This window comes from Monodelphis domestica, chromosome 1 (genome assembly GCF_027887165.1).
Source record: "Monodelphis domestica isolate mMonDom1 chromosome 1, mMonDom1.pri, whole genome shotgun sequence".
Taxonomy (NCBI): Eukaryota; Metazoa; Chordata; class Mammalia; order Didelphimorphia; family Didelphidae; genus Monodelphis; species Monodelphis domestica.
This window is the reverse complement of record NC_077227.1, coordinates 209,599,206-209,613,221: the sequence shown is the minus strand read 5'-3', so window position 1 is coordinate 209,613,221 and position 14,016 is coordinate 209,599,206. Positions and strand designations below refer to the sequence as shown.

General features: G+C 39.3%; 1 protein-coding gene across 8 annotated transcripts in view; it reads right to left on the bottom strand.

Moving 5' to 3' along the window:
* Window positions 1-5,341: 5,341 nt before the first annotated feature.
* The window catches only part of SQOR (sulfide quinone oxidoreductase), an 87,749-nt gene continuing 79,074 nt past the window's right edge, over window positions 5,342-14,016 (bottom strand). For all 8 annotated transcript variants that reach the window (XM_007472501.3, XM_007472502.3, XM_056810394.1 and 5 more), the window contains one exon: window positions 5,342-13,786. In XM_007472501.3, the coding sequence (XP_007472563.1) occupies window positions 13,729-13,786 (58 nt within the window). In that variant the 3' untranslated portion in view covers window positions 5,342-13,728. The remainder of the gene's footprint in view (window positions 13,787-14,016) is intronic.

Below are 14,016 nucleotides of genomic sequence, written 5' to 3'. Positions count from 1 at the left end.
GTTACAAGATTAATGTTCTTTCCCTCCCCTCCCCTGACCCCCTCCCAGAGATGACACACAATTCCACTGGGTTTTTTACATGTGTCATTGACCAATTAGAGATTTTAGGATATTCAAGAGGGGCTTAATAATGAACCCCTAAAACTCTACTTATTGATCTTCCTGACTGAGCTTTGGAATCTCTGGTTATTCAAGAAGGCCACTGATCAAGGTTACTTTATTATTTTAATGTTGGCCTAATCAATAACCTGATGTTGCTTTCCCACAATCAATCTCTTGCAATCATAACAACACACATGGAGACAGAAAAGGTTGGAGAAAGGATGATGGAGAAAGAAGAGTAGAAGGGATGGAAATAAAAAGAGTTTGGATAGAACAATTTCACACCCCTCAGGTTTTAAGAAGTCTGAGGAGAAAGGATGGAATATTGGTTTCTTACCCATTCCCTTGGAAATGTGATACTAGGGTTCCTGTATTTCATTTCCCCCAGGAAGAGAAAAGCCTTGGGAGAATATCAGGGGAACAGCTCTCTTTCCATTCTCTTTTCTCTTCTAATATTACCACCATGTTCATAGCATCATTTTCTTCTTACCTTATCTACTTGCCTTCTGATTGTTCTGACTGCTACAAGTTTTTTCCCATTTCAACTCTTTCTTCCCTCAGTCATCAGTGATGATTTTCCCAAATGATAGGACCCGCCATGTCAGCCCCCACTCAATAACCTCCAGTGGCTCCCTGTCACCTCTAGGACCAGCTCAAAGCTCTTCATTCTCTAGTTCCCTCCCTTTCTTTTCCAGTCTCCTTACACCTTATGCCCTGGTCCCCCCATGTCCTCTTCAAATTAAATGACACTAGACTCCTTCCTATTCCTCACACCAGGCACTCCATTTCCTACCTCTGAGCCTTTCCCCTGGCTGAGTCCCATGTTTAGAATGCTCTCCATCATCTCTACATCTTCTTTTTGTGAGCTGAGAGAGAATTCACACTTTTGTGGCTCAAAGCCATTAGTTCCAGATTCACCCACTCTTCATGGTCTCTCATGGGACTAGTTGATTTCCATCCTAGTTTACTGTCTTTAACCTGGTAGAAGACCAACTCACTCCTGAAGAATAGGGAGAAGAGTCTAGGGCTGGAGAGATGGCACATTTTGACAAAGAAAGAGGGCTCCCTGGGATAAAAGGCCATAGGATCATGACAATCTGGGAAGGACTTTTAGGAGCCATCTTGTCCAAAGCCTTAGTTTAAAGAAATTAAACTTAAGTGATCTGCTCAAAGTCACCTGGGTATAGTAAGCACCAAGGGGTGAGATTAAAATGAACACCCTTTAACTCCAAACTCAAGAACGTTCCACCATCTGAAGGTGCCTCTGTAAGCTTTGGGACCAAACAGCTCTTTAAGGTTTCCCATGTTCTTGAAGAAGAGAAGGAAGAACATAGCACAAGTTTCAATTTGAAAAGTCTGGTTTTCATTTGGGCTTGAAATGCCTTTGAGCACAGGCTTCTTTCCTGTCTTCTCAAACTTATGACTGAGATTTACTAAGAAGAAATTGTAATAGAGGATGAAAGAGAGAGAGAGAGAGAGAGAGAGAGAGAGAGACAGAGAGACAGAGAGAGAGAGAGAGAGAGAATTCATCAGGAATTTAACTCCCATTGCCTAGCCCTTACTGCTCTTCTGCTTTGGAACCAATACACCATATTGATTCTAAGATAGAAGATATGGGTTTTTAAAAAGGGAAAGAACCTACTTGTACAAAAACATTTATAGCTGCTCTTTTTGTGGTGGCAAAGAATTGGAAGCCGAAGTTGATTTGACTGTTTTAAAAAAAGGACTGCAAAAATGTTAAAGGCAGCTAGATGACTCAAAGGATAGAGAACCAGGCCTAGAGATGGAAGGTTTTGAGTTCAAATTTGGCCTAAAAAGCTTCCTAGCTATGTGACCCTGGGCAAGTCACTTACCCCCAATTGCCTAACCCAAAGCATTCTTCAGCTTTGGAACCAATACTTAGTATTAATTCTAAGACAGAAGGCGAGGGTTTTTTTTTTTTTTAAAGAAACAAATCTTCTTACATGTGATTGAGAAAATTAAAATTAAGGTTAAAAAAAAGATTGCTAAAGTGGAATTCATGTTTCATAATTATTAATCCCTTAATGCATGTATAACCCAGTGGAATTGTTTGTCAGCTCCAGGAGTGGGTAAGTAAGAGGGGAGGGACAGAATATGAATCATGTAACCATGGGAAAAATATTTTTAAAATAAAAATTAAGAAAATAAACAAATAAATACAAATCCCTGATTATTTGAATAAGGAAGCCATGCCACAAAAATTAGCTAGATTCTGATCTTTTTTTGATTGGTTTTGACCAATTCATTCTCCTGGAATTTCCTTTCTCTTTAGGTTTGATCCTTTGCTCTCTCCATCCATAAAATCTGCTTGACTATTTCCCTGAGGTACTTACTGGAAGTTAAGGCAATAGGGTGGGGTCACCCTCTGTATTTCCTGCTCACTTTCCTTTCTCCGAAGGAAAAGTCAGAAGTCAGCAGTATTAGGTGGTTGAATCAGATTTGCCTCCCTTCTCCCTTCCACTTCAGTTAATCTCTTCAGTTGGTGACAAATGGGGATTCAGTTCTGAGTAAGTTGCCTGATATATCTGATAGATAACTCACTCTTTAAGTTGTTGGAACAATGGGTTTATTTAAGGAAGGAGAGGGAAAAGGAAATTGGACAGGAGAGAGGGGTTAGGGTTTCCTTGATCTTAAATAATCCTAAATTGAGAAATAAAACTATAGTCTTGGATGAGAGATGTGGCTAACAGTTTTGAGGATCTTTGAGTCACTTCTTGATAAGGTAGAGAGAAAAAATCATTCCAACAAGGAAAGAATATCTCAGTCCTTCTTCCTTCAGGTGCTGGGAGAAAAAGTTTTCAGCAGTTTGGGCATTTCTTTTGCCTTCCTCCACCCGGGGCCACATTCTCCTTTGGAATTCTCCTTGATGGACAGCTCTGCAAACTTCCATCCCTTTGCCTCAGTTTGCAGGTTTCCTTCAATTTTACTCTTTCACACTGTCCAACCCACAATAATCTGTTTGGGTTGTATTGTTTTTTTTCCTATTCTCCTGTTTTGATAAGCTTGTTGTGACTCTGACTGATATAGATATCTAAGACATATCCACTTTGGGGCTCCTCTTTGGACATACTGCCCCAGCTTCTATGGTTTTAAAGAGATGTCTGGATTATGGAGAGGTTGTGACTTGCCCAGGGTCATTCAGTCAGTATGCATGAAACAGAACTCGAACCCAGTTCTTCAAGGCCAGCTCTATGCACTGTACTTCATTGACTCTTGACCCAAAGTTATAAAGCTAGTGTTAAGGGTTAACATGATTCCAATGGCTTTCGTGATGCTTATAGTTGCTTTAAAACATTTAAAACAAAGATTATGGAATGTGATGATTTGGCAATGTTCTGGTCCAATAAGTCAGTGTGCCCTGAACAGTACCCACATTTTTTCTATCTCATCAAAGTTGGATGCTGGTGCAAGCTTAAAGATTGGCAGTATATCTCTTGTATTGGGCAGTTTTCCCATTTTGCACAGAGACTATCCCTAGCCTTTGCCTTAAAACACCATACAGACTTGTACCTCCTCCAGTCTCTGGGGAGGACCATGGGCTTATCCAACCTCCTCCCACACCCACACATTATTTTAGTTCTCTCAATGGAAATAAACATCTTTGCTACAGAACTGTATGCTTGTTTGGTTTTAAGGTTGGCATTTCAGTCTCCTCACATCTCTGGATTCCAAATCTCACCATCTAGAGGAAGCTTTTTTCCCAACCCCTCTTATTCTAGTGCTTTGTTGTTGTTCAGTCATTTCATTCAGGTCTGACTCTTTATAACCCCATCTGGGGTTTTCTTGGCAAAGAGAGTGGAGTGGTTTGCCATTTCCTTCTCTAGCTTATTTTACAGGTAAGGAAACTGAGGCAAACAGTGTTAAGTAGTTTGCCCAGGGTTCCATAGCTAGGAAGTATCTGAGACCAGATTTGAACTTGCACTAGGTCCAGGACTCTATTCACCATTCTACCTTGCTGCCTTTTCCCTCTCTTGATTATTTGATATATCTTTATATTATTTGATTTGTCTTCTCATCTCCTCCATTTGATTATAAAGTTCTTAAGGGCAGAGTTTGTTTCTTTTGTCTCTTCTCATATCCTTAGCACAATACCACACATATAGCAGGCACTTAATGTTTATTGATTGAGTTTGGCATGTTGTCTCCTCCATTAGACTAGCCTCCTCGAGGGCTATTACTATTTTTTGCCTTTCTTTGTAACCCCAAGGTTGAACACAGTGCCTGCTACATAGTAAGTAGGTACTTAATACTTGTTGACCAACAGATTGATTTAGCTGCAAATCAAATATCCCCTCACTAAAACCCACAACAATGATTCATTTCTTAAAAAGGCACAAAGCTGTGAATTCCAGCTCACTGTCCTCTAGTCCTAAGGAATAAGAAAACTTTCTCCAACCTTCGGTGCCACAATGAAGCTTAACAGGAATGCAGAGATTATCACATACCCCACAAAAAAAAAAAAAATCATCTCTGCCTGCCTACTCTTCTCTATTTTTTTAATCATTTCTAGTTTCTAAAGTCTTCCATTTTTTTTTAAACTCTTACCTTCCATCTTTGAATCAATACTATGTATTGGTTCCAAGGCATAAGAGTGGTAAGGGCTAGGCAATGGGGGTCAAGTGACATGCCTAGGGTCACACAGCTGGGAAGTGTTTGAGGCCAGATTTGAACCTAGGACCTCCCATCTCTAGGCTTGGCTCTAAATCCACTGAGCTACCCAACGACCCCACCTTCCATTTCTTCCTTAAAAATTTTAACCTTACTTTCTGTCCTAGTAACAACACTGATGCAGAATGGCTAGGCAATTGGGAGTAAATAATTTGCTCTGGTTCACACATCTACGAAGAATCTGAGGCTAGTTTGAACCCACCTCAGCCCTACTCAGGATCTGATGATTTAACCTTTATGCCACCACCTCGGCCCCTAAAGCCATCCATTTCTTCATATCCTTCATAACACTTGTTCTCTCTACTTTTTCTGCTCCATTCAACTTTCCCTTCATCGTCTCTAGTCTTCATAACACTAGAATTTTTGATAGTTACACAAAAAATTTGATGAATTAATAGCAACATAGATTGAAGTTTCTAGTGGAGTTCCACAGGGTTCTGCTCTTGACCCAATTCTGTTTTAAATGTTTATTTTTTAAAAACCTAGAAATAAGTAGAACAAGAAAAATGGGATCTCAGAAGATTTCAACAGTTTAGAACAAAGGGATGGATGTAGTAAAATAAAATGTATTTATTAGGGATGTTCAACAAATCAAATGCATACACATATGCCCATGTACACACATAAAAATAGTCCTGATCAGAACATGTCTGTAATATTGTATTTGGTCCTGAATATGTCATTTTGGGTAGGATGTTGGCTATCTAGAGTACTTCCAGAGGGGAATTAAGAAGGAAAAATGTCATGGAAATTCCATTGAGGTCCTCTGATTCTAAATATAACCCTTTTTTCACCACACCTTTTAACAAGAAGGCTTATGTTCATATTCTCATTTAGGGGTTAATGGAGAGGGGAAGAAAGCAGGTGATGAAGTCAAACCTTTCCTATGGCACACAAATGTCTAGATCCATCTTTGTCTTTTAAGATGTCCAAATCTTTTTGCTCTCACCAAGCAAACTTCTGATTATTGATTAGGTATCTAGATCATTTCCAGGCATCTTTACAATGGAAATGGGCACCCTGGTCAAGGGATAAGAATTGCTCAGTCTTTGTGGGAGACTTATCTAAAGTCATAATTATAGCTGAATGAGTGGCGCTTTACCCCAGTGTGCCAATATCTAAGAGTGTGTACTTCCTTCCTTCCCATAGCAGTCTCCAAAGTATGCCATCTCAGTCCTCTGCTGACTGGCATTAAACAATGATTGCCCTTACTTGCTCCCTTACCCAGTCTCAAGAAGAGATCCAACAAGGGCACACTCCAATGGTGCTCTTCTTGGAAGGCCTCCAAGTCTGAGAGGAATTCTAGGGGGCAGAAGGTTCCAGAACTAGAGGCCAGTAACTAGTACAGAAGTGAGTAGTGCCACTGACCACCTTTTCCCAGGTCTGTGCTAGTCCCACGGGTACCAGAAGCTTTGGAAATTACAAATATAATGATATTATTTCATCACAACATTAAGTGTCAATGGCAACCTGAAGAAGTCTTCTTGGAGGTATTTTTCAATCCAGTCTAATTTCTTTTAGGTCTTTTAGGAAATTCTTCAAAAAAAACTTTCATTGCCATCTAATCCAACCTATACCCAGAAGAACATGAATTCTACAATATATTCAACGAACACAAGAATTGTCTTTTACCTTTGGTACCCCCCAGCCTTTGGCACATAGGTGCTTAATATTTTTTGATGGACAAGGGATCATCTTATCTCTGCTCCAAGGCCTCCAGAGAAGGGAAAACCATTATATCCCAAGGCATCACATTTAATTTGAGATTTTCCTGTCACCAGGCAGGCCTAAATAATTTTAAGATCTGCAAAATTTCTACCCATTACTTGTGGTTCTCTCAAACAAAGGAGAACAAATCCTCCCTCCCAAAATGTTATCAATGGAAGGGATCTCTGAATTCAACTAGTGCCAAGAGTTTCTCCCCAGAAGTCAGAGGTAAGCTGGAGCCAACTTGAACCAACTTGACTCATATCAGCTGATAATCAGTATAGAAAGAAATGAGTGCTGAAAGGAGGGGCTGGGGAAGATGAAGATAAACATCTGCCAGTGTCCGTTTTCCTATATATACAATATGATAAATTCTTACCTCTGCCCAACATTATTTCTGGGAAGTTGCCCTTTGCTGTAATTGAGACATACAATAACAGGAACTTTATAGGGTCACATATTATGTGTTGTAAAATAATTTGGGATTTTATTGGTAACTGAATCCTATCCTATAGCAGTCAGGGCACTTAAAAAAATCAACATTCAATAAAGTATTTGTTAGCTTTTCTCAATTACCTCTAAGATCTTTCATCTCTCTCCCATGGGAGCCGTGAGTCATGCTGTGCCCTCAGAGGGATTACTGGTATCCCTATTAACAAACGGGAAATCTTTGGTGACAAGAAAAATTGCTATTTCCTACTTGCTTAATTCAAAAAGCTTCCTCCTGTCAAAAGTGTTTTACTTTCTTGGAATTTACCTCCTAGCTGAAAAGAGGAATCCACTATATAGTGGTCAGAGTGACCCCATCCTTCTCTGAGGCATAGAGTAAAAGCATGACTTTCACTGCATTAAGGAAAAAAATGGGTTTGTTTTCACCTCCCTTTATCTTACTTTGGGCCTCCAATTCCCAAAGGATGGTTGTTCTGCCTCTTTGGTCTTCCCCTTCTATAAACTAAGGGTATTGGGCTGGATAAATCCTTGACCAACAACCACTCTCACCGAGCTCCCCTCCCATCATCATCAACTAGAGAAACAACTGCCTTTAAAAGAGTCCTGCCACATCTGCCACCACTTATACCAACTGCTGACCACTTTGTCACCATAGGGCAGGTAAGCCCAAGAGTACCAGTAATAGCAATTTCTCTTTTGAAAATGCCACTAGTCGAGGGGGATATGATTGGGGAGGTAGACCCTAAAGGAACATTCTAGTGCAAACATCAACAATATGGAAATAGGTTCTGATCAAGGACACATGTAATACCCAGTGGAATTGCGTGTCAGCAACAGGAAGGGGGAGAGCAGGGGAGAGAGGGATAGAATATGATTTTTGTAACCAAGGAATAATGTTTGAAATTGACCAAATAAAATAAAAATAAAAAATGCCACCAGCTCTGCTTCTAGACTGACCCTACAGCTATTATCCAGGGAAGTAACCCTTGTAGATAGGTGACTTGGCAACTGTCTTTTTAGGTGCTACACTTTCTACCTCCATAGTTATTGAAGATAAAATAAAAATGAAAGTAAGTTCTCTCTACCAGTGTACTTGGTATTATCAAATAATTCAGTATCAGAAACTCAAATGGGGGCAGCTCGGTATCTCAGTGGATTGAGAGTCAGACCTGGAGATGGGAGGTCCTGGGTTCAAATATAGCCTCAGACACTTCCTAGGCACTTAACCTAGCCCTTATCATTGCCTAGCCCTTACCACTCTTCTGCTTTGGAACAAATACATAATATTGACCCTAAGGTGGAAGGTGAGGGTTAAAAAAAAAAACCCAAATAGTTTTATTAATGAAATTAACACTAAAGACCATCAGCTTTCCTGCAGCACCTCATTTATAGCAGAACCCTTATCTGTATTGTCTCCCCATGTTATACAGAATTCCTTGAGAACTGGGACTGTTTTTTGTATTTGTCTGAAGCACTCAGCACAGTGCTTTGCCCATAGTGCTTAATAAATGATTTTTCCATTCATTCATTCATCCATAAGATTTCAAATTTCCCTTTACTAAAATGAACATCTTTTTGAGCTTTCATAACTCACAGATGAATGGAAATCATCTTCTCAGCAAAGACATGTCTCTCTAGCTAAATCTGCAACAGACTTTCTAGAATACACCAGTCAGCAATTTCCTAGTGCCAATGTTTGTAATTCCATGACCTTGGAATGATCTGGTGGAAAGATCCCTGAGCTAGAAGTCAGGGCTGAAATCGGAATCCCAAATCAAAACTTAATAGTGTCATCGTGGCCTAAACTTATCATATTCCACTCTATTCCTCCCATGTGGAAGGTTCTTCTCTCCTCTCTCTGCTTATCTAATTCCTAACTACCCTTCAAAGTACCAATGCCAATTCTAAAATGCCAAATTTTCCATTAAAGTCTTATTTGCTCCTTGGCAATAAAACAAGGTCTCCATCTCCTAAACTAAGAGAGCTTGTTATACCTGTCTTTTGTACCTTCACCTTCAACAATATATTATAAGTGTGTTCAGTTATTTCACGTGTTCTGACTCTTTGGGGCTTTTCTTGGCAAAGATACTGGAGTGATTTGCCATTCCCTTCTCTAGCTCATTTTATAGATGAAGAAACTGAGGAAAACAGGCATAAGTGACTTGCCCAGGGTCACACAGTATCTGAGGTCACATCTGAACTCAGATATTCCTGACTCCAGGCCCCACATTCTAACCACTGCACCAACTATCTGACCATTATATTATGGGTATTTATATCCATTTCTTATTTCTCCAACATAACACCACAAGATAGCAATTCTATCTTAATAACTTTTGCATTCCCCAATGCCTTGCAAATAGTAGTTGCTCAAAAAATATATTTGCTGAATAAGTGAATGAGCCTCAGTTTCCGTCATAACTGACCTATCTTCTTTTCCAATCATATATGTCCTCCATGAGATTCCCCCATATTCATAATGTCCAGAGCAAGCAGTAAAATTGAGCAGCACAAATATAATTATTCATTCCTTGTCTCAATTTGTTAGTAGAGATACAAATGAATAATGGAAAATGTCCAGAAAGAGACAAAATTGAACCCAGGACTTCCTGTCCCTAGGCCTGGCTCTCCACCCACTGAGTCACCCAGCTGCCTCCTTAAATGAGATATTTGTAAAACACTTAGCATAGTGCCTGGCACAGAGAAGGTGAGATATAAATGCTTATTCCCTCACCTTTCTCCTTAGAGGCAAACATATTTCTTTGCTAGTGTTCAGCTTGCTGATGTATTCAATCTAGGGGGCTCCCCAAGTGGAAACTCTTTCCATCTAACAGATGAACAATTCATCTGGTGTTATATATGACTTATACAGTAGTCTTAGATGTGTTCAGGATACGAAGGCTAAATAGCTCATTATAGAGCTGGTTATGGGTCAGAGGCAGGACTTGAAGCAAGAGCCACTGGACTCCAAGCTAGACCCCTATCCGTTATCCCACAAAGAAATATATGAATGCAACCATAAAGAAAAAGTGCACATATGGACACATATAATTAGAACCAAACTTGCTACTTTAACATTATACTCCAGCATAGTACAGACCCCAGATTAAGTTCTCTCCATTTTCTTGGTATCTGCTTGTTCCTTCCCTACTATCTAAAAACTTACCAAAGCCTCCCCCGTCCTTCAAAAAATCTTCAGGAGACCTTACCATCCCTGTTATCTATCATTCTGTAACTTTCCCTCTTTTATCAATCAAACACCTTAAAATAGCAGCTAATACCCATTTTTTACACTTTCTCTCTTCTCCCAATGTTTTGAACCCTCTGCAATGCGGTCTCAGATTTCAGTACCAAATTGAAATTGCTCACGATCTAATCAAATCTAATGGACTTGTCTCAATCTTCATCCTTCTTGACTTCCATATGGCATTTGACATTACTGAATAGCCTTTCTTCTGGATGTTCTCTCTGATCTAGGTTTCTTTGTGGTCATATTGCTGTCTCCTGCTTTTATTTTTTCTTCTTTTCATAGTCTTTTTTAATACATAAGATTATCAGTGCATTCTCTCTAACTATGGCTATATTCCATTGTTGTATTCTGGGTCCCCTTCTCTTTTCTGTCAACACTTTCTTACTTGGTGACGTCATCAGCCTCCATAGGTTTAATTACCTGTAATAGGCAGGGCTAATGGCCAGTAGTCTCTTAAATCAGGTTCAGTTTGGGGGTGAAATGAAACATTCATAAGACACTAAACAATTAAAAAGGGTTTTGTTGTCTTTCAGACTTGTCTGACTCTGTGATCCTATTTCGAATTTTTTCAGCAAAGATATTTGAGTGGCTTGCCATTTCCTTCTCCAGCTCATTTTATAGATGAGTAACTGAGGCAAACAGTCTAAGGTGACACAGCTAGTAAGTATCTGAGGCTGAGTCTTCCTGATTCCAAACACAGTGCCACTTAGCTGCCCTAACACACATACACTTACTTTATCCTAATACAGCCAAGTATATGCAACAAGGTTTTAGTAGGACTCATCTTCAGTTTTGGCACATATAGCCTACCTGTCTCCTCCTAATGGAAAATATTTGCTTAGTAGGTCATCAAGGCAAGACATGGAAACTCAGGCATCAACCAAGTCTAATAAGTTCAGATATCAAGTGGCTGGGACTTTTTACACCCATAAATAACCAGGAAACTGCATCCAAGAAACAGGGGCCAATCAGGTCCCAGTACTGCTTTTCCCTACTTTTCTGTTTCAGAAAAAAAGAAGTGAGTTTAATCCATGTTGTGGGAAAAATGCTGAAAGATATTGGTCCTATCACACGCACACTGCCTCTTTAGAGATGACTATCAGATATAAATATCTAGCCTTAGTCTCTCTCCTCACCTATGGTCCATTATCAACTTCCTATTGGACATTTCAAACTAGATATCCCTTAGGCAATTTAAGCTGAGCATATCCAGAACAGAAATTATTATTTCCCCTAAAACTCACCTGTTTCCAAAGTTTCCAATTTCTATCAAGGGTAGCACCACTCTTCTAGTTCCCTAGGTTCACAACATTGGTGTCAACCTGGACTTATTCTCACTCACCTCCACATAATTTGGTCAGTTGTCAAATCTTGTCATTTCTATTTCCAAACAACTCTTGAATCCATATTCTTCTTTCCATTCAATTACAACCCTATCAGGTCCTTATCACTGCTTATCTGGATTTATCTGGATTATTACAAGTCTCCTACTAAATAGTCTCCCTATCCCCAATATCCCCCAACTACAATCCATCCAGCACCACCTGTTTTAGGGTTTATTGAAACTTATTTATTTGTACTTGTATTTATCAATGGTTGTTAGTGATATGGGAAGGCTCTTGAGTTAATATAATCCTGGGTTGGCAGTTAGAAAAAGATGGCTGTTCTAAGCAGTTGAAGAAAAAATCCTGCTCAGACTAGTTATATAAACCCCTATTTATTATAACTCTTAAAATGGTAAGAAAAGGGAAAGAAAAAGAAGCAGGAAATACTTATAGTAAAATCTTCCCTAATACTAATAAGATCTAATCTATATTTCCCAAAAAAATCTGCCTTGCAAAAGGCTGCTTCTTGATTACCAAAGGTAATCTTCCTTTTTATCTACACTGTCTAACTAAATTCCCCAATTAGCTCTCTTTCTATCCTAAAACTAAATAAAATTTTATAAACAGTAATAGATTAAAACTGGATTTCTTCCTTCAGCTCAGATGTAACTCAGGCTGTCAGAATTCTCACAGACACCACCACTCAGCTGCTGCTCTCTCCTGTTACCTACTGGTGAAACAGAGGAACACTCTTCTCTTGTCTGCTAGGATGTTTTTCAAGCAATAAATTCACCAGATTTTCTCCAACTCACAGAGCAAGCTCCTTGAACAACCTTCCTTATTCAGTTCTTGTTCCAACTGCCTTTCCCAAGGCTCCTTGTGAAAGTTCTCTTCCCATCATCCTTTTAAGATTCCACTCTGACTTAAAGAAATCTAGATCTCTCAAACTCAGCTCTTCATCCACCTATACCTAATAATCTTTTATTGCTTAATTAATTATCAAATACTTATAACACATCCCCAGCAACCAAAATGATTTTCCTAAAGCATTGTTCAAACCACATCACAGCCCCACCCCCCTTGATAAACCCTAGTGGCTCCCTATTACTTTTAGAATCAAATATAAACTCTCCAGCAGTCCGCTAGGTGACTCAGTGGATAGCCAGGTCTAGAGACAGGAGGTCTTGTGTTCAAATTTGGTCTCGAATCTTTCCTAGGTGTGTGACCCTGGCCAAGTCACTTGACCCCCATTGCCTAGCCCTTATCACCCTTCTGCCTTGGAACCAATACACAGTGTTGCTTCAAAAACTTATAGTAAGAATATATATAAAAATTCTTTTAAGCATCTATCTTTGCACCAGCTGTCCTCCATGTCAGATAGATAGATAGATAGATAGATAGATAGATAGATAGATAGATAGATCCTCCCCCATTTTAGCCTCTTGAATTCTTGGCTTCCTTCAAGACTTGGTTCAAGCCTTATGAGACCTTTCCAGGTCCCTTTAGTAACTAAGTTTTTCTTTCCCAAGGATAACATGTACCTATGGTATAGGGGGGAGGGGGGGCATATACATACCCATATTACTGTTCATATAAAGAGATGGGAAGAAGTCAATAAGAAACTCTAAGATGTATAGACCCAGCACACCAAATCCATTTAATGTGCTTCAAAAAAATGTCCACAGAGTTAGAAGTTGCCTTCCACCTTTGAAAGGGATGAGAGGAGTGCTCACCATTTCAGAAGTCTTGTGATTAGACATAGCCTGAAAACAATGCTTGTCCCTATTTGGCATTTTAGTCATTTATCTAAGAATCAGCCTCACCTAAAACCCATAAAAAAATGCTAAAAAACCTCTGATTAATTTGAAGATCTGTAACTTGCTTTTTTGAAATAAATTATGTAAGCCTGGTTTTGAATATTTATAATAGGGAGAAATCACAGTGTGGCCTTTCTTTCCCATCATCAAGATAATGGGCTTCTGGTATCAATATCAACACCAGTGCACATGTGTCATGAAATAAGTATCTGACAAAGCACGATGGCTTTTTTAAAGACATGATGAAGAAAGCTGTCATGAGGATACAAGTTATTTAAAGGATTAAGCTTTAAGCCCTTCATTCTGCTTTGGATTGGAGGCAGTGGTTTGGGGATCAAAAACACTGTATTGGAAGAGACTTGTCAGGAACACGGGTCTTCGTTCATCTCTAACTCCTACCCAAATGTAGTACCTTCCGCAAAATGGCTGGGCCCCCCCAGTAGCCCCTGTTAAAAAAAAAAAAAGAGAGAGAGGACATATGATTAATAATAACCAAACCATCAAGATGCTGAAAATGAAATTACAGATCAATGGGAGAAATTTGATATAATCTCATGGCTAAAATGTTACCCAAGGTAAAAAGTCAGATACGTGGATCTGAATTCATTCACTGCTACAAATTTACTATGTTATCTCTTAGAGCTTCCTTTTCTTCACTTCTCAAGCAGTCAACCTG